Source organism: Balaenoptera musculus, chromosome 1, assembly GCF_009873245.2.
Source record: "Balaenoptera musculus isolate JJ_BM4_2016_0621 chromosome 1, mBalMus1.pri.v3, whole genome shotgun sequence".
Lineage (NCBI taxonomy): Eukaryota > Metazoa > Chordata > Mammalia > Artiodactyla > Balaenopteridae > Balaenoptera > Balaenoptera musculus.
This window is the reverse complement of record NC_045785.1, coordinates 26,689,455-26,713,251: the sequence shown is the minus strand read 5'-3', so window position 1 is coordinate 26,713,251 and position 23,797 is coordinate 26,689,455. Positions and strand designations below refer to the sequence as shown.

At 48.2% G+C, this 23,797-nt stretch overlaps 1 protein-coding gene across 1 annotated transcript in view; it reads left to right on the top strand.

The window, feature by feature from the left end:
• The window catches only part of CSMD2 (CUB and Sushi multiple domains 2), a 653,956-nt gene that overhangs the window by 488,640 nt on the left and 141,519 nt on the right, over positions 1-23,797 (top strand). The window contains exons 27-30 of the mRNA XM_036829393.1: positions 3,543-3,734; positions 8,478-8,616; positions 12,368-12,555; positions 23,206-23,400. Of these exons, the coding sequence (XP_036685288.1) occupies positions 3,543-3,734; positions 8,478-8,616; positions 12,368-12,555; positions 23,206-23,400 (714 nt within the window). The remainder of the gene's footprint in view (positions 1-3,542; positions 3,735-8,477; positions 8,617-12,367; positions 12,556-23,205; positions 23,401-23,797) is intronic.

The window sequence follows — 23,797 nt, the reverse complement described above, 5'->3', positions numbered from 1 at the left end:
TCAGTCCACTCACTGCGGTGAGGAGAATGGGGAATAATTAAGCCAGACATGTATTTTCTCTGTGCTCAAGCTGATGGGTATGGCTTTAAAAAAGGAAGAAAAAAAAAAAAAAGAGCCCATCATTGTACCGGCAAATTCCCCCGCGGATTTGCATTATCTGACCTCCAATGTGTCCTTGCAGTTGCCACTTGGGACAGAGTCCCCGGGCGCTCTGGTGAGCCGTGCCTTCACCCAGCAGCTTCAGCTGCTTTCTCATGCATTGCCCAACTCGTAGAAGCCCTATTGTCCTTCAAGGTTCATCTCAGATGCCACTTCTTCCTAAGCTCCCCATTCACAACAAATTGCTGTCGCCGATGGCACCCCCAGCACTCAACTTCTATTTCTTCAGCACATTGCCGATTCCAGGCACCTGGCCTTGCCTGGGAGCTGGCCACCTATTTGCCAGCTCACAGAAAGCTCTTAGAGGGTAGGGCCCACCTCATGCCCATCAGACTCCCGCACAGTGTGTGTATGCAGCAGGAGGTCACTCACCACTTACTGGACCATTGGGCACAGGAAGACTTGAACAAATGAAAGGATGTTTCTCTCTAACACAAGAGTTTCTTTGGGCAAGCCATCCTGAACATCACTTAGGCCCACAGAGAGGGGAGTGGGCAAAACTACCTGGCCTGGTGTGCTGGTGTACCCGAGGTTCGGAAAAGGTCACCTTCCCTGTTGCTGTCATCACTTAGCAAATACCAGCACTACCCTAGGGAAGAGAGACCGGCTCACCCCATGTTAACGTTATAGTGTGTGTTTGACGGGGGATTGTACAGAAATGCCAGGGACGATTAGTGCAGGCTTGGCTTTATTGAGTAAACATGACTGTGTAACATCTAACATCCTGTGTGTACTACGTGGATCCAGCCTCTCCCTGGAGGCTTTGCCAAGCAGCTCACATTCAGGAGCATTAAAGGGAGAAAGTGAGAACGAAAAAAGGTGAGAGGGAGCACAGAAGGAGAGGAGAGCATAATCACTGCCATCTATAGAGCCGGCACCACCCTAAACTCTCTACAACATTATCTCTTATAATTTTCACAAAAACCATAAAGTACAGGCATCATCATTAATCCATGTTGCAGATGTGGGCTCTGAGGCCCAGAGAGGTTTCTCATTCAAGGTCATCTAGTTAATAAGTAGCAGAGCCTGGGTCAAAACGCCTGTGTCTGATTCCCAAACCTAGGCCCTTAATCATCACACCCCATTGCCTCCCCTATAAATAATCTTTCTGAGTATGGTCACAAGAGTGAGCTATTTTTCTTCCAGGGAATCATTTACATGTGTACGCTGTAAAGCTAGAGATGAAACCTAAGTCTGTTTTTAATTGGGTAGGAAGAAGATTGGTTCTTGTTTGACTTTATAAATAAATTCAGTAAGTATCTGATGGTGATAGTTTGTTCATTTATTTATTCACCCAAGAAATATTTACTGAACACCACTGTGTGCCAGGTACCACTCTAGGCCCTGGAGAGACAGTTGAGATCAAAACAGCCAAGGTCTCTATTCCTGTAGAGATGCACAAGGGATCTACAATAAAGAGGCAAACACATGATCTAGCAAGATGATTACAGATGGTGTTATGAAGAGAACAAAACAGATAATGTGACAAATTTGATGGAAGGGGGTTAAGGGATGAGCCCAGAAGGTGATCAAAGAGACCTGTCTGAGAAGAGGATATTGGAGCTGAAAACTGAATGACAGGATGGAGCTGGCATGGAGAGATGCATGGCAAGAGCATTCCAGGCAGAAGGGCCAGCAGGTGCAAAGGCCCCTGTGGGCAGGGATAGGGGGAAGATGGGGGGTGCTAAGCTGGCTGTATTGGAAGGAGATTTTACCAATGTGCCTGGAGCATAGTGATAGCAGATCATTGAGGGTGTTAATGATTTAAAGCTGGATCAAAGCAAAGGGTAGGTTTAAAAAGTGATCTCAAAAGAGGAGAGTGTAAGGGACCATAAACCGGGGGTTGGTAAGCTTTTTCTGTGAAAGTACAGGTGGTAAATTTTTTCTGTGAAAGTCCAGGCTTTGTGGACCGCATGATCTCTGTCATAACAACTCCACTCTGCTGTCAGAGCACGAAAGCAGCTGTAGACAATATGTAAACAAGTGAGCATGCCTGTGTTCCAATAAAACTTTATTTGTAAGAACAGGCATAGAGCCAGATTTGGCTGTGGACATCAGTTTGTTGCATACTGTCTTAGCCGTTACTGGGTGTAAGGTATTAGATACTCCAACTCCAGACTCGTCCATGCAATCCTAGATGGTATAATTAGTGCTATTAGTGTATACAGTTGCCCTGGGCTTTTCCACCGAAGTCATCCTAATAGCAGAGGAGAGTGAATGTATATCCCCAGGAGATCTGAGGGATGTAGGAAGCATAAAATCTCTTTGCGGCTTCCTGGTTTGCGTAAGAACTAATGTGAATCTTACATTCTACTCCATAATAAATTCACTTGTCTTAGTGTAAAAGTTATTTTTCCCAGAATTTCTGAGAAAAACTGACCCTCCAAGCCAATGAACCTTAGGGATCCTGTGTCCTCCAGAACCTCCTGTCCCTGGGGCGTGCCGACCACAGCCTGTGAATGATGACACAGGCGGGGACCGCGGAGGCAGCCAGGGTTGATACAGCTGCCTCAGAACCTTTTCTCTGGAGTTCCTGTTGTACCATTTCCTTTGGTGTGTTTTCTCATGCTGCATTTTGTCCATTTGTTCCCTCAGTCGTGCTTTTATTATTTATTCCTCCCTTCCATCATTCATTTGATGTTTGCTTTTAAAACACCTTCTCTGTATTATGCTGTCTGGTATTAGACTACAAACATCTCCCAAATCCCTGAGTTTTTAGAATTTTTAATACATCCCAACTACTTATACTTATTTTGGACTTTGTCACTTGCTACAAACACCAGAATCCTCTCGGGTTTCGGTCTGGTGAGTTGTTGGTTGTTTGCCATACGAGGGAGAACATGACCTTCACCCGACCTTAGTAACTCCAAGCATCTTCTCAACCACTGCTCAGCATTCAGGCAGGCCAACTCCCAAACTCCTTTGCAGACCTTTCTGGTTGAATATTGGAGTTTATGCTTAATTACCTTGTCACTCCCTCACACGGATCATGTTAGCTACATTTTGCAAAATTGCAAAGCTGATCTATGTAATAAGGCTTGTGTCGTTAAACCAAATTGAACTCAGTCCTACAGTCATAGCGGTGCAGTCATGCTTAACTCATAGTATAGTAGCCCAGGACAGGTGGATGATGGTGATGGTGAGGGTACCAGTAGAATAAGTGATGGTCACAAGTAGTGGTGGAGGTGGTGACAGTAATGGGCGTGAGAACGGAGATGGTGGCGCTGTTGCTGCAGCTGATTACACCGGCGGGAGGTGATGGAGATTGCAGCAGTGGCCCTGGTGATGGACGTGGTGATGTCAGTGTGGGTGGTAAGCCAGGAGCCTCACTGTCTGGCAGACACCTAGGCAACCCCACTTCCTCCTCTGTTTTCTTATCCCAGTGTCCACAGCAACATCCTGCAATGACCCTGGGGTCCCCCAGAATGGGAGCCGGAGTGGCAACAGTTGGGAAGCCGGTGACTCCACGGTGTTCCAGTGTGACCCCGGCTATGCGCTGCAGGGAAGTGCAGAGATCAGCTGTGTGAAGATTGAGAACAGATTCTTCTGGCAGCCCAGCCCGCCAACGTGCATCGGTACAAAGCAGCTGCAGTGTGAACCCTCCCCTCTGGTCCCACCACTTGTGTGCTCCAGACCTCCTACCCCCTTAAGTGGCAGCTGCATCTTGAGCCTGGCCAGGAGAGTCAGAAGAGCTAAAAGTTGCAGAAAACTCAAAGTCTATTCTGCTTTGCATGTCTACGTATACACACACTCAGTCGCATTCACACACCCACACTCTACACACTATGAATTCTTCACTCTCCAAAATGGTCCCAAAGATTTTTAAGCCAGGTGTGCCTGTCCCTCTTCTCCTGACCCAGACCATATAGATTGGAAGGAGGACTGTGGGTCACCTCGGGTAGCAAGGGTCTTCAGGTTCTGAAATGACCCTTCTATTACCTGGAGCACTAGAAGGGCACCCACAGACCTGGAGGTAAAGGAAAGACCTTTGCTCTTCCTCTTGGCAAGGAAATTATTGGTTGCCTGGCTTTTGGTTCTCCAGATCTGTCCTTAGTCCTTAAATCTCCCCATTTGCCAGATGAAGCAGTGGAGGCTCTGTGATGTGTCCAAGGTCATGTAGCTCATAAGGGTTGGTGCCTGAGGAATCGATCCTGCTCCCCAGTTCCTTAAGGCTGGGAGGAGGAAGGAACTTGAAGGGAGAGGAGGACAAGAAAGAAAGAGAAAGTGATGGAAACAAACGTTCCAGGGGCTCATGTCCACCTGGCTCTTTTCCTCAGGCAAAATACTGAGTGCAGTTCTCTGCTGTATCAGCGATGGCTGTTAGAAGAGACCAGTAGTCGTGGAGTCCTTACTGTGTGCAACTGGACATTTACTTACAAAACCTCACTTAACTTTCCCTGCAGCTCTCTGTAATGAGTACTGTTCCCTCATTTTACAGTACAGGAGACTGAAGCTTAGGCGACTTTGACTATCTTGCCTCAAATCACAGAGCCAGGATATGGCAGAGCCAAGAGTCACACCCACATCAGTCTGAATGCAAAGCTTTTCATTTTCCTACCTCCCACACTGATTCCCACCCCGGAGATGGGCTCAGGGGACTTCCCAAGATGCACCCCAGCATTGCCCACCCCAGCGACGCTGTGCACCTCTTTGCACACAGACTCAGGGGAGGGGCTGTCCAGGCGTCTGAGGACTGGCCTTTGCTGGGCATGCTCTGAGGCCTGGTGTTGACACTAAGTCCTGTCCCTCGGTGGCAATGAGGAGTCGCATGGGTATGTGTGGTTGGATCTCCGTGAATGTACTGCAGACAGGAAGGTGAGACCTGGGTTCCAGAGCAAGCTCAGCTCTCAACTATGTGTTGTGATACGTTGAGAGAGTATAGGATATTGAAGAAGACAGATCCAGGTTTAGTTCCTGGCTCTTCCATTTACTAGTTCAGTAGCCTTGGGGAAATTGCTTCAACTCTCTGACCCAGTAAACGTGCAGCCAGCAGAGCAGAGAGGTTAATTCAGCTTTCGTTACCCACTCTTCTGCGCTCAGCGTGGGGAAATGTTCCTCGCAACTAAGTGAACATCTGCCTGTCCTCTCGAACAGTCTGGAAATCCCAGTGACAAGCCCCTCATTTCCAGCTCCCTTGGCAGTCTGCCAGGACGGGTCTGGCTGGCCTTCATCCCCCTTCATTATAGGGAGGAAGCAAAGGGAGATAGCAAACATTTATTGAGCGTCATCCCCATGATAGGTGCTGGGCTAGACGTTGTACCTACGTATTCACAAATGAAATCACCGTGCGGTAAGTTTAGAGCTCGGGTTCTGGATTCCAACTGCCTGGGTTCGAGTCCCGCTTCACCATGACAAACTGTGTAGCCTTAGACAAATCACTTCATCTCCCTGTGCCTCATTTTCCTGCCCTGTAAAACAGGGAAGATAATAGTACCTACCTCATGGAGTTGTTTTGAGAATTGAATAAGATAATGCTGTAAAGCACTTAGAACCATGCCTGGTTCATAGTAAACATTGTGTATGTTAGAGGCCATTATTGTCATTATTCTTTCTCTTTTTTTTTTATTTTATAGATTAGATAACAGAGGCTCAGACAGGTGGGATAGTCTTGCACAAACTCACAGCTAGGAGGTAGCCGGGTCAAAATTGGAACCCAGGACTGTGTAACGTCGAAATCAATGGTCTTTTTCACAACTCGCACCTGTCGGCACAGCCTGCCCGCTTTTTAGCCGCCTGGAATGATCACCTGTTCCCATTCCAACCTGGGCAACGTGGTTTGTAAGGTCAAGCCTGGGCCTGAGGATGGAGCCTGCCTTCTCTTTCTAACTCTGGGGAGCAGACAGGGCCTGACGGTGGGGCGAGGGGGCGCCAGTGCCCAGGATTGGAAGGGAGACCTGGCTTCTGGTCCAGCTTGGTTCCCAGCCCCAGCCCTGAGTACCCGCTGAAAGGATGGGGTGCCACTGGGATGTCACCAAGGCCTCATTTAGCCTCCTACAGCTCAGTTGTCCTGCTGGCCAGCGCCTGGGCCTAGAAGGGGAAGGGGGACTTTGTGCCCCTTAGCCAGCCCCGCCCAAGCAGCGGGACCTGTCTGTCCTGTGGGTGAAGCAGCCCAGGAGTCCAGCCAGGGCCTTGAGGACAACTGGCAGAGGGCGGTGAGGCCCACGCCGGGGTCCTGAGTGGGAAGCAGATGCCTGACTGTCCGGTACTGGGGAGCCATCTGGCAGGGAGCTGGGCCAGGGCGGGGGCCACAAACCTAAACACACTGAGGGCACTTTGGGGGTTGGCGGAAGAATAACGGGAGCAGTTCGGAAACACCCAGATTCACCCCACGTGTGGCAGCTTAAGGGAAGGAACCCCTGGGCTGTAAAGGTAGGTCGTGCCTAGCAGCCCTTGCCCGAATGGAGGCATCGTTGGGAAGATGCCCCGGTAGCTGGCACTGCGGCCATGACTGGGCTTCCTACTCTCACTGGCTGCGTCACTGTGTTTCTAGCCCAGACTGGGTAGGGCCACTCTCTGTGGACTGCGCTGTGTGGTCTTGCTTTGTTAAGTCCAAGGTTTTATCCTGATCAGGCAGGCCTCTAGTCTGTCCCATCCATCTCACCATCTTGTCTAGAGAGGGTTCGGTGGAGAAGAAGGGAGTGAGATACAAGGCAGACCAGACTCGAGGGACCATCCTCGCTCCTAGAATCTGTTCGCCTGGAGCCCCTCCCCTGCCAGCTTGCAGGGACGGACAGCCCTCTCCACTCCCACTGCGGCCAACGATTCCAAGGCAGTGTAGAAGAATGGGGACATGACGGACTTTGGGACCAGACAGATGTGGGTCTGAGTCTCAGAGTGACTCTGGGCAAGTTCCCTAACCTCTCTGAGCCTCAGTTTCCTCCTTTCTGAGTCAGGAAGAAGAATCCATAGCTCAGCAAGTTGTTATGAGGCAGAAATGAGATAATGGATCTAAAATGCTGTATGTTGTGTCTGACATTTAATAGGTGTCCACTTGAGTGTTTCTGGTACCCAAGTTGGGACTTGAGATGTATTTTCCACCGAAAAAAACCCACACTACTCACGACCCCTCGGGTTTTGTGTTCAGCCACATTAGGGCTTTAATGGCCTGGTCTGAAGACCTACCGTTTTGTAAAGAGACCCTGCTGGGGATTGATCCGGCCCTTTAACCTCACCCCGAGTAAAAGCTACACTGAGGCAATAAAGCTCCGCTCTGGGACAAGCAAATGGTCACTCTAAAGTTCAGTCCTGGAGGCACCCTTGGCTCCCACCTCCATGTCCATTCCTGTGGGCTCACTGTTTGCCTAAAGTACCGCCAGCCTCCAGTGCTGCCCTGAGGTTTTCAGACCAAGCCATGTTTAGAGTCTCAGCCATCTTTTCCTGTTAGCGGCCCCATACACCCCCAGCCCCTACTTTATCAGACCCTCATGCTATGGTGCAATAACCCAGCCATTTGGGGGAGAACCTGATTCAGGATCTGGGAGGCGCCCCCAGAGGGCTCTGGATGAATCGCTTGCTGTATCCCTGGCCACCTCCCCATTCCCTGCCCCTGGAAAGGCCCGTCATCTCAGGGGAGGGGGACCACTGTGGACTAATTGGGGTTTTGTAATATCTCCGTACAACGGAGGAACACATGATCTCCTGGACAAAGGCCTTTGAGAAAATTGGAAGGTATCTGCAGCCCTAAGCAGTGTAGGAGGCCAGGCACACTTGGCAGGTACACACGATTGCTTTCCGCTCCTCCTGACATCAAGTGCACTGGGACTCATGGTAAATACCCACAAAGCTCGCCCAGAGACAGGATGTGAGGCCCTGGAAGGAGACCGTGTATTTCATATCTAAAAGCCTAGTGATGGCTCTATATATTGACTACGTACGGTATGCCAAGTGCTTTAACAGACATCTCTAAAATCTTCACAACTACCCCATGAAAGAGGTATTATCTGTGCAATAGAGGAAGGACACTGAGGTCCAGGGAGGTTAGGTAAGTTCCCTAAGGTCACACAGCCAGGAATTTTGGTTTTGTTTTTTAATAACAGCGTGGTGAAATTCCCATATCATAAAATCAACCATTGAAAAATGAACAGTTCAGTGACATTTAGTACATTGACAATGTTGTACAAGCACCTCCGCTATCCTGTTCCAAACATCTCCATCACTTGAAGGTGAAACCTCATGCCCATTGCAATCCACCCTCCCCTGGGCCCCTGGAGCCAAGTTCTAATTTAGGTGTATCAGACTCAGTCCCTCCTCTACCAATACCCGCTGAAAGGTGACCAGGTGAAGGGGACAGTCTCACCCTCATCTTCCTCTCTCCTCAGCTCCCTGCGGGGGAGACCTGACGGGACCATCAGGAGTCATCCTGTCACCAAATTACCCAGAACCCTACCCGCCAGGCAAGGAGTGCGACTGGAAGGTGACCGTCTCTCCCGACTACGTCATCGCCCTGGTATTTAACATGTATGTACCTTTCCCCCCGGTGGGAGATGGAGGGTTCAGAGCAGCGAGGGGTGCAAACCCGGGTCTCTGGGTGAGTATACATAGGTCTGCTGTGAGCGGGGTTTCATTCCAGGGGGGTGAAGGAGTCCAGAAAAGGAGAGAAACCAGCATTTATGGAACATCTCCTGTGTGCCCAGCACTGTGCTTGCTTCATGGCTTCACACATATTATTGTCTTATTTGATCCTTAGGATAATTTATGAAGTAGCTATTACTATTTCTTTCTTTCTTTCTTTCTTTCTTTTTTTTTAACCTCTGATGATGCTAAGATGCCAAGATGCAGAAAGTAGGGCACTGCTGGGTCCTCTCTCCCCTGCCCTGCTGAATTCTCCTCCTCTGCTCGCACCGGATCCTCCCATCCGCCTCCCCAGTGTAGGAACAGCCCAGGTGTCTCTCAGCTACTCCCCCCTTCAAGCTCCGGCACGATCTCCTTGGTTTCTTTTAAAAGCAAACTCTTCAGAAGGATTGTCTCTGCTTTTCTCTCGTTCCTCGCCTCTTGTTCACTTTCACATCACTGACATCTAGTTTCTTCCTCCACGGTTCCACTGGAAACTCCTCTGAAACTCCCACGCACTCCTGGCTGCCAAACCAAATAGCACTTTCCGTGCTTTATCCTTTGCATCACTCCCTCCATCCTTCCCCTGCTTCTCCCCTTGGTTCTGTGGACTTACTCCCCGCTGGCCCTCCAGCTCCTTCTGGGACTTTGTGGCTTCTTTTTCATGCCCTTTGCCCTTTGCCAGGCTCCGTCACAGATTCCTTGTCTTCTCGCCACACCTCCTTCCTGGACAAGCTCATCCACTCCGATGCTTCACTCTCCTCTTGTAAACTGGAGACTCCCCTCTACCACCCGCCCAAACTCTCTTGTGGGCTGCAGGCTCCGTAGCCAACTGTTGGATGGTCCCTGTCTGATGCCTGCAGGCTCCTCCATTACAACACATACAAAACTAAGCCCCCTGCTTCTCCCCACAGATGAGCTCTATTCTGAAAATGGGGGAGCGGCCCCATCATCCACCTTCACTGCTCCTTCTGTTAGTGGCCAAGGCATGGAGCCTCTGCTGCCCTAACCTCAGATTTTCCCTTCTTCTCCATTCTCCCGGCTGCTGGCTCGGTTGAAGCCCTTATTGTTTTCTGTCTGAATTACTGCCATAGGCTCCTAACTGGTTCCTCCCTATCTTTGCCTTCTGTGTCAATCTCGTCTTTAGCTAGCTGTCAGTGTGATGTTGACACTGGAAAACACTGAAATATGCACCTCATTTTCCATTTGAACGTACGGTAATATACTACTCAGCAATAAAAAGAAATGAACTACTGACACATGCAACCACGTGGATGAATCTCAAAATCTCCCGCTGACTGAAAGAAGACACACAAGAGTACATAATGTATGATTCCACTAATATGAAACTTTAGGATCAGCAAAAAGAATTGAGGTGATAAAAGTCAGTTCAGTGGTATCTTCTGGGGGCGGGGAAGATTGATTGGGAAGGGGCACCTGGGAAATTTGGGGGATGGTGGAAACCTTCTGGATCTTGATATACATGTGTCAAAACTGAGAGTGATTTACTTTAGAGCTGATTATTTCATGGTGCATAAATTATACCTCCGTTCAAAAACAAACAAAGAAACAAAGGTGTCCTTTATTTTTGAATCCTATAATGGCTCCCTCTTCTCTGTAAATTAAGGTTCCAAACCTTTTGTTTGTTTTGTTTTGGGCTATTTTTTTGGTCCAGTCTTTTGAGTTTCATTCCAAGCCAGCTGGCCCCTGCCTACCTCTCCCCTCAGTTCCCCCACCCAGTCCTAACCCCACCCCGTCTAACCCCTGAGCTTCAGCCAGACTGAACTACTCACAGTCTCCAAAACTATTTCATGCCTTCGTGGCTTTGCTTCTGCTTCTCCCTTCATAGCGACTTCCTTTTCCCTCCTTGTCCAACCGCTGAGGGTCTTTTAATGCCCAAGACAAACTTCATTCCCATCCCCCCCCACAAACTTGGTGCTGTGTTCCCACATGCCTGTACAGACTTTTGACTTTGTTGTCTTCACGTCTGTCATTTCCTTCAGATCCGTCACCGTCCTGAAGAAGGGGTGACGTCTGACACATCCCTGCATCCTGGGCACCTTGCACAGTGCCCGGCATAGCATACTGAGGGTGCTCAGATAAAACCTGGTGATTGATGGAAGGCAGGGGCAGATGGAAGGCATTTTGGAAGTGATGGAGCCATAATCTGTGACCCAAATTGACCCACTCCCAAACCCTTCCCTGGTGCCCTTTGAAAGAGTCAATGAAGAAGCTGAACTATGGGAGCAAGAAGACCATACCACCCGGCAATGGCGGGGTGACCCTGCAGCTGACACCAGTGTGAGAGGGTGCTGTGTAGGAAGGAGGCCAGTGCACACCTGGCTCCACCTCCAGTCCTCCCAGATCCCCGTCCTGTCTCTCTGCAGCCCTACCCCTTTTGTCCTAGATATTTCATGGCCTCATCTCTTGCCATGTCTTAGCTAAAGGGTAGAACCGCCATTTTGTTCTCAGTCCTGCCAAGTGGAGTGTCTGAGTATCCTAGTCCTTGGTTGGGCTATGAACCAGTTTGCATCAGAACTCTATTCTCTGAAAACTCATTTACTACTGTTGTTTCCATCTTTACACCCTTGATTGGCACCAATTGCCTTTGTTGGATGTACACCCAAGAGTGGCACCGCTGCATCATAGGGCACGCATATGTTCAGGTCTAGTAGATACTGCAAAACAGTTTTCCCAAGTGGTTGAACCAATTTACACTCCCACCAGTAGGATACGAGCGTTCCAGTGGCTCCACGTTCTTGCCAGTCCTCTGTATTTTCCATCATTTTCATGCTAACCATTCCAATAGGGTAAATTACACTCAAAAACTCTAATATTCATTCTGCTAAGCTAAGACAGTTTGTAAAATGAGTTTTTTCCTAGACTAGGGTCAGGATTGCTGAGAAAGAGGCACACCTGTGAGAGCCAGGAGTGGGATGGGAGCAGATCCTGAGGAGAGCTGAGAACCAGCCCCAGGGTAAAGGAATAAAGTGAGGGTCCTTCATCAGAATAGGCCCCTTCCTGCCTGGGAATAGCTCGTGGGGTGGCTCTTTCCCCTCAGAAAAGGGGGTGCAGCATAGACAGTATAAAGACATTAGAGGCAGGTAAGAGACCTGGGTTCTGACCACTCTGTGTGTAGAGCTGGTAACTGATTTTCCCTTCTGTGCACAGTGTAGTAAATATAGACAACAATATTGTGTTATCATCATCAAACTTGCTAATAGGCTAGATCTTAATTATTCCAACCACTAAAAAGAAACGATAATTATGGGATGTGTCAGAGGTGCTAATTATTGCTACAATGGCAATCATATAACAATGGACAAATGTATCCAATCAACATGTTGTATGCCTCAAATTTATGTGCCATGTCAAATATATTTCAATTTTTAAGAATATTTTAGCTCCAGCTAAAATAGGTTTTCAACTCCAGCTTTCTGGACACCGATACTAGAATCTGGTTCCTCCGCCCAAGCCTGCCTTATCCATCTTCTCTCCCTATTGGGAGGTCATGGGGGCTTCACCCTCCCCCTCCCCACCAGTAGGTCTTGGGTTGGGCGCTGGTGGGATGGAGGCCCTGTCCTTCGGTCGAACCCGAGGCCAGTGCCGTCTTTATTTGACCTTAGCGGGATGGGGGCGGGATGTTTTTGTTCCCCAGCTTTAACTTGGAGCCTGGCTACGACTTCCTCCATATCTACGACGGACGGGACTCGCTCAGCCCCCTCATAGGAAGCTTCTACGGCTCCCAGCTCCCGGGCCGCATCGAGAGCAGCAGCAATAGCCTCTTCCTCGCCTTCCGCAGCGATGCGTCGGTGAGCAACGCCGGCTTCGTCATCGACTACACAGGTGAGGGCCCTGGGAGCAGAGGTGACCGAGAGCAGGGCTGGCCACACCTGGCCAGGGATGGGGAAGGTGTAGTGTGGCGAGTAGAGCGCTGGACGGGATCACGAGGAGCCCGCTGCCACCTGCAGAGCCCCTGCCTCTCTGTGGCCCTCTGGGTGGCTTAGTCCCTCACACCCAGGTGCCCCAGGCCTGGGAGCAAAGGGGCCTCATGTTCCTCTTGCACCTCGTTTCTGTTTCCACGTCGCTACTCCCCTTCGCTCCTTGTTCTATGAGGATCATGCCTAGGTCTTCTTGAGTCTCATAACCTCAGCCCATGCCATCAGCTGACATCTTCATTGCCACGCCCCTGCATTTGCTGCGGGGTCTGATATGAGGCTCAGTCCTCCTCTCTACCCCAAAGTGTCCCACCCTCCTGGGTAACTTCAGCACCCATGTGGACAGCGCATCCAGCTCCTGGGGTCACAGTGCCTGGACCTTTGTCCCAAGGCCATTCCTCGGCTATCCTCTAGCTCCTTGTCATAGACTGGACGCTTTCTGATACTTCCTGATCACATATTCTCATCCCTCCAGCTATCCCATCCTTTTATTCTCATTCCACTTTTAGATTAATGAAGGCAAGCTGAACAGTGTGAGGGTCAAGAGCGGGGTGGGGGGGGGGCAAATTTTTTCTTAAAGGGCCAGACAGTAAATAGTTCAGGCTTGTGAGCCACGCAGTCTATCTCGGTTACTCAGCACTGCCCTTGTAGCATGAAAGCAGCCAAAGACTGAACAGAAAGCAATGGGCATGGCTGTGTTTTAATAAAAATTTGCTTACGAAAACAGGTCTTGGTCCCTGCCCAGTCAAGAGTATTGACAGATCAACTGGGTGCATGGCTCATGTTTGCTGTGTGGCCTTGAGCAAGTTATTTAACCTCTCCGGAACTCCATCTCTTCACCTGTAAAATAATGGTCGAATAATTCCTACAGCACAGAAGCATAATTGATGAGTCCGTGCATTAAAGCCCTTGGTCTGGGCTCTGGCGCCTTCCAAACATTTTGTATGTTCACATGGTAGCAGCAGCAGGAGTATTCCAGGCTCTCGAGCGCTCCACTTTCTTCTCCTCTGCTATTCTCTTTTTGACCATTTCTTCTTCTCTAATGAGCCCAGGCCCCGTTATCCAAATCCTAGCTCCATTTTTTGCTTGATTTGTGAGCTCGGCAAATTATTATCTCTTGGAACCCATTTCTCCATCTATAAAATGGTGGTAATAATAGTTATATTGCAGAAGATATTTTATACATATAAATGAAATGTGTGAGGATAATGCCCGATATGGACTAAACACTCTGTAGATCCTGTTGAGATGATCAACTTTATTATTGCTACTGTAACCCAAGTTCACCCAGGCCTCATCAGCCTGTGTGTACAAATGGGGGTCACAGTACCAGTTAAAATTAAAAAGCTCCTGGCTCATGTCCCCCACTTGCATAATGTGGGACCTCAGCAACCTTTTAAAGTGTCCCTTAATTAAATATTTGTGGCAACTCCTGGGAATATCTCACACGAGCTCACAAACAATCCCAATCATAATGGTAGTTAACTTAGCGCCTGCCAACTGCCATCACTGTCCTGAGCAGTTCACATCCATCAACTCACCGAAATCCTCATAACTCTCCATCGCTTGCTGTGTGTCAGATACAGTTCTAGAAGATGCTTGGTGTGCAAGTTAGAGAATGTTTTGCCTGTGGTCATCTTTTCTCATGGGGCTGGCCTGGGAAGTGGATACTTTGCCATCCTCTCTTCCTCCAGACACCTGCCATTCGATAAACCTCCTGTACTCAATCTCCACACGCTGATGTCAGAACAAACACAGTCACAAGTTGTGGAATTCTAACCGAAGGCATGATTCAGACTCAGCCTGGGAGCCCCATGGCTCCGCCCACCACCATCCCCACTGCCGTATCATCATCACCATTTTATTATTATTCATCTCTTTAATCACACTCTCATCAGTCCCCTCAATTTTCCTGCCCCCCCGATCCTTCCAATGCATAAACCTTGCACAACTGCATCTTTTATTAAATGCACACTCAAGTGGCTGAGCACAGCCAGAAGTCACACAAACATGGCACTTGGAGCCACCACAAGCGATATCCTTTAACCCCAGCCAGGCCTTAGCAATGACCAGAGCCACACCTGACTCGTCCCACCTGGGTCTTCTACATCACAGAGATTCTAAAATTTTACCCCAGATGTCACCACTTCCAGCCTCTTACAAGAGGACTGCATTTCGTCATCCCTGGTTACAGGGGCCACTGGACAGAAACTCCCTCAGCTTCCTCCCTGGTCACCTTGTTCCTGGCAAACTGGCTGTGGCCACCTCTCCCCCAAGTCTTCGCCATGAATCCATGTGCTAGAGCTACACTTCTAGGTCCTCTTTCCCAAAGAAACCCCTTCCACGTTCAGCTGTTGGCCCAAGACCATATCTAGAGGGGTCCTCAGATCCAACACACAGCTCCAGAGAATAAAGCCTTCCGGGCTGCCATCTGAACCAGGCAAGCAGCTGAAGGAGGCCAATTACTGGGGAGAGGGGATGGGGGAGGCAAAACCCACCCATGCACCCTCTACCACCTTATGAGGATCTGTGGTACAAGTGCCAAATAAATGTGTCTGCTTGGGGTGGGAGGTACCTGGTGAGAACTGGAGCTGCCCTCATTCCTTCCTTCCTTCTCAGATGACACACCTCCTAACATGGGTGATCCCTCTACTATGTCCCTAGCCTCTGGTCAGGTAGCCCATTTGATGGAGCCCAGGGACACCCTGTCTTACCCCATGGTCTCCTTCTCCATATCCCAGGATCCCTGGATTCCTGGAGTGGGTCTACTCTGCTACTGGATCCCAAGAAGTAGACGATATTCCCCCATGTTCAACATCTGTATAGGGGAAACTGCCATCACTTATCACCTATATGGCCTTAAACAAGTTACTTAACTTCTCTGACATCACTTCCTTGTCTGTCAAAGAGGGACGGTGACACCATATTGAAGGCGTTGTTGTGAGGGCTGGTCAATAGGCACAGCACCTAGCACCGTGCCCCATGCCAGTAGGTAGTTGTCACATACTTTGATCCAACTTCTTCCATTCCTTTGCCTTTTTCTCCTGGGTGATGGATATTTCATTCGTTCTGCCCTTGTTTGGAAGGGAAAACCTCTCTTCATGGGGCTAGCCCAGTAGAATGAAGTACATTTTCTTTTCTGTTTATTGAAGATATAAAGTATGAATATGATGTTTTGTACACACATATATATATGAGTGTGTGGGTTTATATATATACGTGTGTATATATATATATATATATATATATATATATATATATATATATATATATATATATGAGTGTGGGAAATATATGAATATTCGTGATGTGTGTGTATGTGTGTCCTGTATACTTTTCCAATCCATGGCAAAGAATTTAGACACTCTACTCCCTGCGAGTCCATAGAACACCCTGGATTGAGATGGTAGCCCACGGAGGACTTGCACACTGAGGCAGGTGTGGGTTCTTAGGAAAAGAAGAATTGACCTCCTCTATCTAGAAGCCATCTTCTGTCCAAAGGCAGAGAGATCCAGGGCTCCACTAATGCTGAGGATCTGGGTCTCCTAGGAGCTGTGGCTTCAAGGGTTCTGCTCTGGGAGGTGTTTGAGGACCCACTTGGAGAGGTGTTGCCAGACTCAGCTGGGCTTAGCCCAGTGAAAACCACTCTCTGACCCAGGTCAACTCCTCCTTTGACCCAAGGTGAACAGACCAGGAGCCTTTCCCCATTTCCCACCAGCTTCCCAAGGGGGAAGCAGAAACAGTTTCATCCCATCTTAGTGAGGGATCATTTAGTTCATATCGAGAAACTCACTCAGACCAACTTAAGCAGCAAAAGGAGTAATTTATTATAAAAAAATGTGAAAAACAGAAACACTTAAACCAACTTGAGACAAAAAGAAGACTTTATTATAAGAAAACAACTAACAGCCAAACTGATTTAAGCTAAAGAGCATTCTGTATTTTAACAATACAGATGATAAACACTCACTCTCACTTAACACCGAAAGGGAATACATTTTTAGAATACAAGAGCCCAAGGACAGGAAGCATGACCTCCCAAGGGGATTACAATCAGGATGGGAAAATCGGAGGTTGAAATCACCTTCCTCCATCTCCAGGGCCACTCCGTCTCCTCCCTGCTCCTTTCTGAGTACATGCTACATTCACCTTTCTCTGCAGGTCAATTTTCATTGCTTCTGCATTCTCCTAGGACAGTAGGGCTGCCTCACTCTTGGCTTTGAATCACTTCCCAGTTTGTAGCCCAACTCCAAATCCCAAAGGACCATCAGATTGACAAGCTTAAGTCAGGTATCCACTGAGTGGTGTCATTAGGTGGATTCGGCTTTTGCGTAAGGGGCAAAGGCAGATCAGGCATTTTGATTCCTTTGTTCACTCAATAATATTTATTGAGCACCTACTATGTGCCAGACACTGTTATAGGGGCTAAGAACAGAGCAGGGAACAAAACAAAGTCCCGGCCTCCATGGAGTTCACATCCTAGGCTGACAGGCATTTCTACTACAAATGGGATGTTGGAAGCCCACCTGATTATAAGGCAAAGATGGGTGGGTGGGGTGGATTTGTAGATGTCTCTGTTCCGTTGCTCCTGGAAGGTGACTGTGCTGTGTTAGTCTTCTCTGGGCGGGCCTTCTAAGAGATGATTCTGAATGCAGTCATGTCAACTGTGGATTTCTATTACACCATGCTCTGGCACACTTCTCATCTGAATGCAGCCTCCTGGGTAGTTTTACCCTCTGCTAGAAGGATGCAAAGGGAAGGAGGAGGATCCTGTCTTTTGAACACAGTTATTAAAAATGAGTCCCAGGGAGGTTTAGTGTCTTTTTTCAGGCCAGAGAAACCAATAGGATGGGTGGGAGGGACCTTTATTCTTACCTTGCAGCAGGTGTGGTAGCCTCGTCTTGGGGAGGGAGGGACAGGCTAGGACATCCATACACGTGTCTAGTAACCATTCCTTCATTCAACAAATGCTTATTAAGCTCCTACTTCATGCCATGCCCTGTGTTGGATGCAGAGGACACAGAGGTGAACAAAAGTGTCAGGGTCCCCACCCGAGGGGAATGTAAAGGTGAGTGAGGGAAACAGACAGTAAATAAGGAGACGAACAAGAAGCGAGAAGCATAAGTTAGGAAAGAACAACCTATCCTAAGAAAGAGAAATGGGGAGCCCACTTCAGAATGGCGAAGGCCTCGCCAAGCAGGTAACACGTGAACAGAGACCTAAAGGTTGAGAAGAAGCCCCCTGTGTAAGGGCAAGAGTGGGGAGGGTTTCAGACAGAGGGATGAAGAGTTCAAATCAAGTGTTAGAGAATCTGAAATAACTCAGGAAAGGCCAAGATGAGTCAACTTTTACTGAAAGGTACTAAAAAGTACCTATTTTCTCTTTCAAGCCCTTGGAAGTAACACTGTAGGCCTAGGAATTACCACCGGCTTTCCACATCTGCCCCTGCCATGACTACTCCCACCACCCAGCTCTCCCATGGTCTGTCTTTCTAAACTCAAGATCTCTTCATTTATGCTTATTTCAAAGTAACACATGTTTGTTGGAAAAATTCAAATAATACAGAAGCATATAAGATGTGCTCTAAAAACTTAACATCTCCCCATACTACCATCCCCTGAAGTACCAGTATTAATGGTTTGTTATCTCATTCCAGATGATTTATATACATATAAATAACGTACATTCTATACCAGAGGTTGGCAAACTTTTTCTGTAAAGGGCCAGAGAGTAAATATTTTGGGCTTAGCAGACCAGATGGTCTGTGTTGGCTTCAATTCTGCTGTTGTAATGCTAAAACAGCCATGGATGATATGTAAACACACGGGTATGGTTGTGTTCCAGTAACACTTTATTTACAAAAACAGGCAGTGAGTCAGTGGACTGTAGTTTGCAGATCCCTGTTCTATATGAATGGGGATCACACCATATATACTAATCTGTAACATGGGTTGGCTTTTTTTTTTTTTTTGCTTTGTTTTGGGTTTTGCCCAGCAATAGATCTTGGGCATCTTTCCATATTAGTAGCCAAAGACATTTGCTATTCTTTTCAAAGGTTGCTTATATTTCAGTGGATGGCTTTAATCCAACCTTTTTAACAAGTTCCTTACTGTCTGGGTTGTTATTTTCAGTATTTTGCTGTTATGGTGTTTGGAAATGGGCCTTATCTATTAGGACAAAAAGAATCTGGTTCTTTTTATTTTCCCATTTTGGAGGGCTTGGGGTTTATTTATTATTATCATCATACTGTTTTAGTCATTTCGTTTTATCATTCACAGCTGAGCTCTGGTTTGGCAGCCTGAAGACCTGATTTTGGTTTTAATTCTACCTCTTAATAGTTGAATGGCTTGGAAAACTCATTTAGCCTCTCTGATCACCACATTCCTCATCTATAACCGGAACAGAAGTGTACCTGGCCCTGCCTGCTTCAAAGGCTATTGTGAGACACAAATAAGAGAACAGATTGGAAATTGCTTTGAAAATTATGAAGTGATAGTCCTGTGTAAGGGGCTATCATCATTATCATTAGCCTTGTCGTTATTATTAATGTGATAATGCTTGGAATGATGAACTCTTCTTGCTCTGACATGTGAGCAAGGGTAGAATAGAAGCTGTAGTTGGATCACTGACGTGGTTGTTGATTTTCTAAGCCCAGAGTTGTTCAGCCAATCAACTCAGCATCCATTTATTAAGCCCCTATTATGTGCCAGATAGAGCCCTAGTGCCAAGTTCTGTGCTAGTTGCCAGGGTTATGAGAAGAATAGATGATTGATTTCTGTCCTCTAGGAGTTCAGAACCCACTAGAAAGAAATACCCTTAGACAACCTACCAAGATAATCAAAAAAAGAGAAATGGAATTCTGCCAGAGAGAAGGCAACGTTCAGGACACTTGCTCAGGAGAGGATGGCGCTGAAAAGTGTAGGAGTTTGCCACACAGAGAAGGGAGGAAAGGACTTTCTGACACAGTGTAAAGTTCGGGACAGTCATACCCAGCTGGGTACACTAGTGTGCCAGGTACCCAAAAGCACAGTTGTTTATATGAGGTGGAAGTCTATTCTTCTTCCTGTAAAAGAAATCTGGATATTGTCATCCAGGGCTGTTGAGGTGGTTCCACCTAGGCTCCTCTTGTTTTTCTGCTCTACCCTGCTGCGTGGTTCCCATCCCCAGGGTTATCTCAGCATCCAAGGTGGTGACTGGAGGTCCAGCCATCATGTCTGAGTTCCAAACTGTGGGAAGGAGGAAGGGAGGAAAGAAGGAAGGGTCATTGAGCATTCTCTCACCTGAGTCACCTTCCCTTAAGCAGCCTTTCTAGAAGTCCCACACGTATCCATTTAAGAAATATTTATTGAGTGCCAATCATATGCCAGGCACCGGACCACAGCAATGAACAATACTGGAAAACTGCCTTCGTGGAACCTACATTCTAGTGGAGGGAGATAGAGAAAATAAGGTAACTATATGGTGCATGAGATAATATTGACCGCAGTGCCGAGAAATAAAACAGAGAAGGGTGATGGGGAGTGTTTGGGAGAGGAACATCACAGTTTTAAAGAGCTGATCAGGGAAGTGTCATTGAGCTAAGTCCTAAAAGAGGTAACGGGGGAGCCGTGTGGATGGGGAAATGTTCTGTACACAGAGGTCAATGTGATTGGAGCAAAGTTAGCAAAGGGACACTAGGAATCAAGGTCATAGAGGAGAGGACTGGGGCAGAAGGTACAGGGCCCTGTAGACTTGTAAGGATTTTGGCTTTTACTCTAAGTGAGACGGAAAGCAATGACCTGACCTGACTGTGTTTACTTCTCTTTGGCCAGATCTAGCTGCCTGGAAGGCTGGAAGGTATATATCTTAGCTGGTGCCTTGATACACTGGATAAAACCTGGGTTCCATTATAAGGATGAAGTGGGGGGATGGATATTGAGTGCCTCAGCTTGTTCTGCCTCTTATGAGCTATGTGAACTTGGTTCCAAGTTACTTAATTTTTCTGAACTTCAAATAAGATTTGACCCACTCTGAATTTATAAAAAAGACAGATGAAATAGAAGACCTGGTGACAGTTCCCTGTATCTCTGGAATTCACAAATGGGCCACCCAATGGTCAGTTGCATTCTGGCCAGAGCCACTAAGCTTTGGGGGAGGACAGATTTGACGTGTGGGACAAGGTGATACATCACAGGGCACATGAGGAAACCACTGAGGGGTCCTCTGTTAGGTGAGGAGCCATGTTCTGGGTCCCACTTGAGTTTAAATTTAGTAACGTATCCAGGACTGCTCCATCCTAAATAAGCTCTAGGCAAAGACAACGAGCAGGGCCATCCCACCATCAGGGCACAGATGCAGGTGTCTAGACTTGACTGAATCACAGACTCAGAGTCCCATCCCATCAGTCAATGGGCCGATCGGCAGCTGAGCAACACCCTCAAGACTATGACTGCCTCCTATACACGCAGCTTAAAGGTACCCAGGTGACAAGGACAGACCTCAGCAAAATTCCTCCTGACCTATTCATCTCTGAACTCTGATCCCTTCTGTTCTGGGTCTTTCCTCCTTAAATCTGCTCTTTGAATTTCTGGTTCCTTCTGCAAGGGCTGTCGGCACCTCTTTGTGAATCCCCATCTCTAGACCCTTCCGCAGTGTAGCCTCCAGGGTTTCGATGGTATCCTGATACTCTGTTGCATTCTCCTGACACTGCCCAGCCCTGACGACAGGCCTCTTGACCATCAGTAGTTCGGGAACAAGGAATATGAGGAAAGGCAGCAGTGGATGGAAGTGAACACTGGCTCCCAAGAGCTGTTCGGGATTTCCAGCTGCTGGGGAGGGAGGCTGTGCAGTGAGTGTCCTTCTCCAGCGACTTGCAGCCCCAGCTGATACTCTCAGTGGCTCAGGCAGCATCAAGTTCACTGTTGTCCAGTGCCCAGGGACAGAGTGGATGCAGCGTAGGTGCAGCCGTGGTATGCCTGTTTGGGAAGACATACAAGCATCAGTAGTCAAACGGAAAAATACTGCTGTTTTAATAAGCTGGCAAACACTCAGTACCCCAATGCAAAGCCCTGGAAAACTGCATTGGAGACCTGGACGCATCCCGGAGGCTAAAATGGGGTTTCCTACTTTCTTCCTAAATCTAAATATCGGTACCCATCCACTCAGAAGTGCCTGCAAGGTATGGATATAACAGCCTGCAAAGCTGGTATCAGCGCCACCTACCTACCCAGCCAGCAACACAGCTGTCAGCAAAAGAAAGAGAAGAGAAAGCATCTCCAAAAGCGGCCCTGCCTCCCACACAGACAGAAAACCAGGAGGCCGCCATGTTGAGTGTGCAGGGTCAAAGCTGAGTAAAGGTGGACCGGGGCTTCCCTGGTGGCGCAGCTGTTGAGAGTCTGCCTGCCAATGCAGGGGACACGGGTTCGAGCCCTGGTCTGGGAAGATCCCACATGCCGCGGAGCAACTAGGCCCGTGAGCCACAACTACTGAGCCTGCGCGTCTGGAGCCTGTGCTCCACAACAAGAGAGGCCGCGATAGTGAGAGGCCCGCACACGGCGATGAAGAGTGGCCCCCGCTTGCCGCAACTGGAGAAAGCCCTCGCACAGAAACGAAGACCCAACACAGCCATAAATAAATTAATTAATTAATTTAAAAAAAAAAAAGGTGGGATGTGCCTAAGCCCTGACCTTCACCACAGTGACCCGGTCACGACTGAGACACGATCCTAGGACTGTCAGCTCCCACCAGCCAGAGCAGCGCGTGCCTCCCCGGCGGGAGGAGCGAATCAGGGGTGAGAGACGGCCTCAGAGCTGTAGCCGCAACTCCCTCCTTTGTGGGTCAGGGCAAGAATGTGGGGAGAAGAAGGGAGATTTCACTCTCCAAAATGACTTCCAGCCCTAGTTTCTTTCTTTTTTTAATTTTTAATTTAATTTTTATTTTGTATTGGAGTAGAGTTGATCTACAATGTTGTGTTAGTTTCAGGTGTACAGCAAAGTGATTCAATTATACATATACATATATCCATTCTTTTTCAGATTCTTTTCCCATATAGATTATTACAGAGTATTGAGTAGAGTTCCCTGTGCTATACAGTAGGTCCTTGTAGATGATCTATTTTACATGTAATAGTGTGTATCTGTTAATCCCAAACTCCTAATATATCCCCCCCACCGAACCTTTCCCGTTTGGTAACCATAAGTTTGGTTTCAAAGTCTGTGAGTCTGTTTCTGTTTTGTAAATAAGCTTGTTTGTATCATTTTTAAGATCCCACATGTAAGTGATATCATACGATATTTGTCTTTTTCTGTCTGACTTACTTCACTTAGTATGAAAATCTCTAAGTCCACCCATGTTGCTGCAAATGGCATTATTTCATTCTCCAGCCCTAGTCTGTAACCAGATTTAGAGAGGTTTCCAGACCTGAAGAGAATACACCCATCGGCCCCAAATCCCCATGCGCTCTGTGGCTAATCAGAGTCAGGGTCTCCCCATAGGTGCTGTGCCCTGGAATTAGGCCACTTATGAGCTCTCTGTGTATATGTGTCTGTGTGTGTATATATGTGTTTGTTTTTTTTTCCAGAAAACCCACGGGAGTCATGTTTCGATCCTGGTTCCGTCAAGAACGGCACGCGAGTGGGGTCCGACCTGAAGCTGGGCTCCTCCATCACCTACTACTGCCACGGGGGCTATGAGGTGGACGGCTCCTCCACGCTGAGCTGCATCCTGGGGCCTGACGGGAAGCCTGTGTGGAATCATCCCCAGCCAGTGTGCACAGGTGGCGGAGCCCAGGGCTGGGGTGGAGGGAATTAGGGCATCAGAGGCAGAAGGGGCTGGAGGCTAGGGGAAGGGGCAGGCAGGGCACGGGCCTCACAGCAGGGCTCCTTGGGTTCGCCGTGAATGAGAAGGGCTGGGAAATCCCCAGGTGTACCAGTCCCCGTCTGTGTGTCATCTCTCTCAGATCACATAGTGCCCTCACCCCACTCCAACAGATGTCCTCAGCGGTGGCCCGAGACATGCCAGCAGCCCACGCCAGGGAGAGGGGAATCTAAAAGTGACCCTGAGATTGTTCGCAGTCCTAGGGGAAATCACTGAGAGTTCAGATGTGTAAAACTAAGACCAGCAGGGTGGGCTAACTCCAAGGGCAGCTCGGTTAGCCATGGGGTCTTGACAAA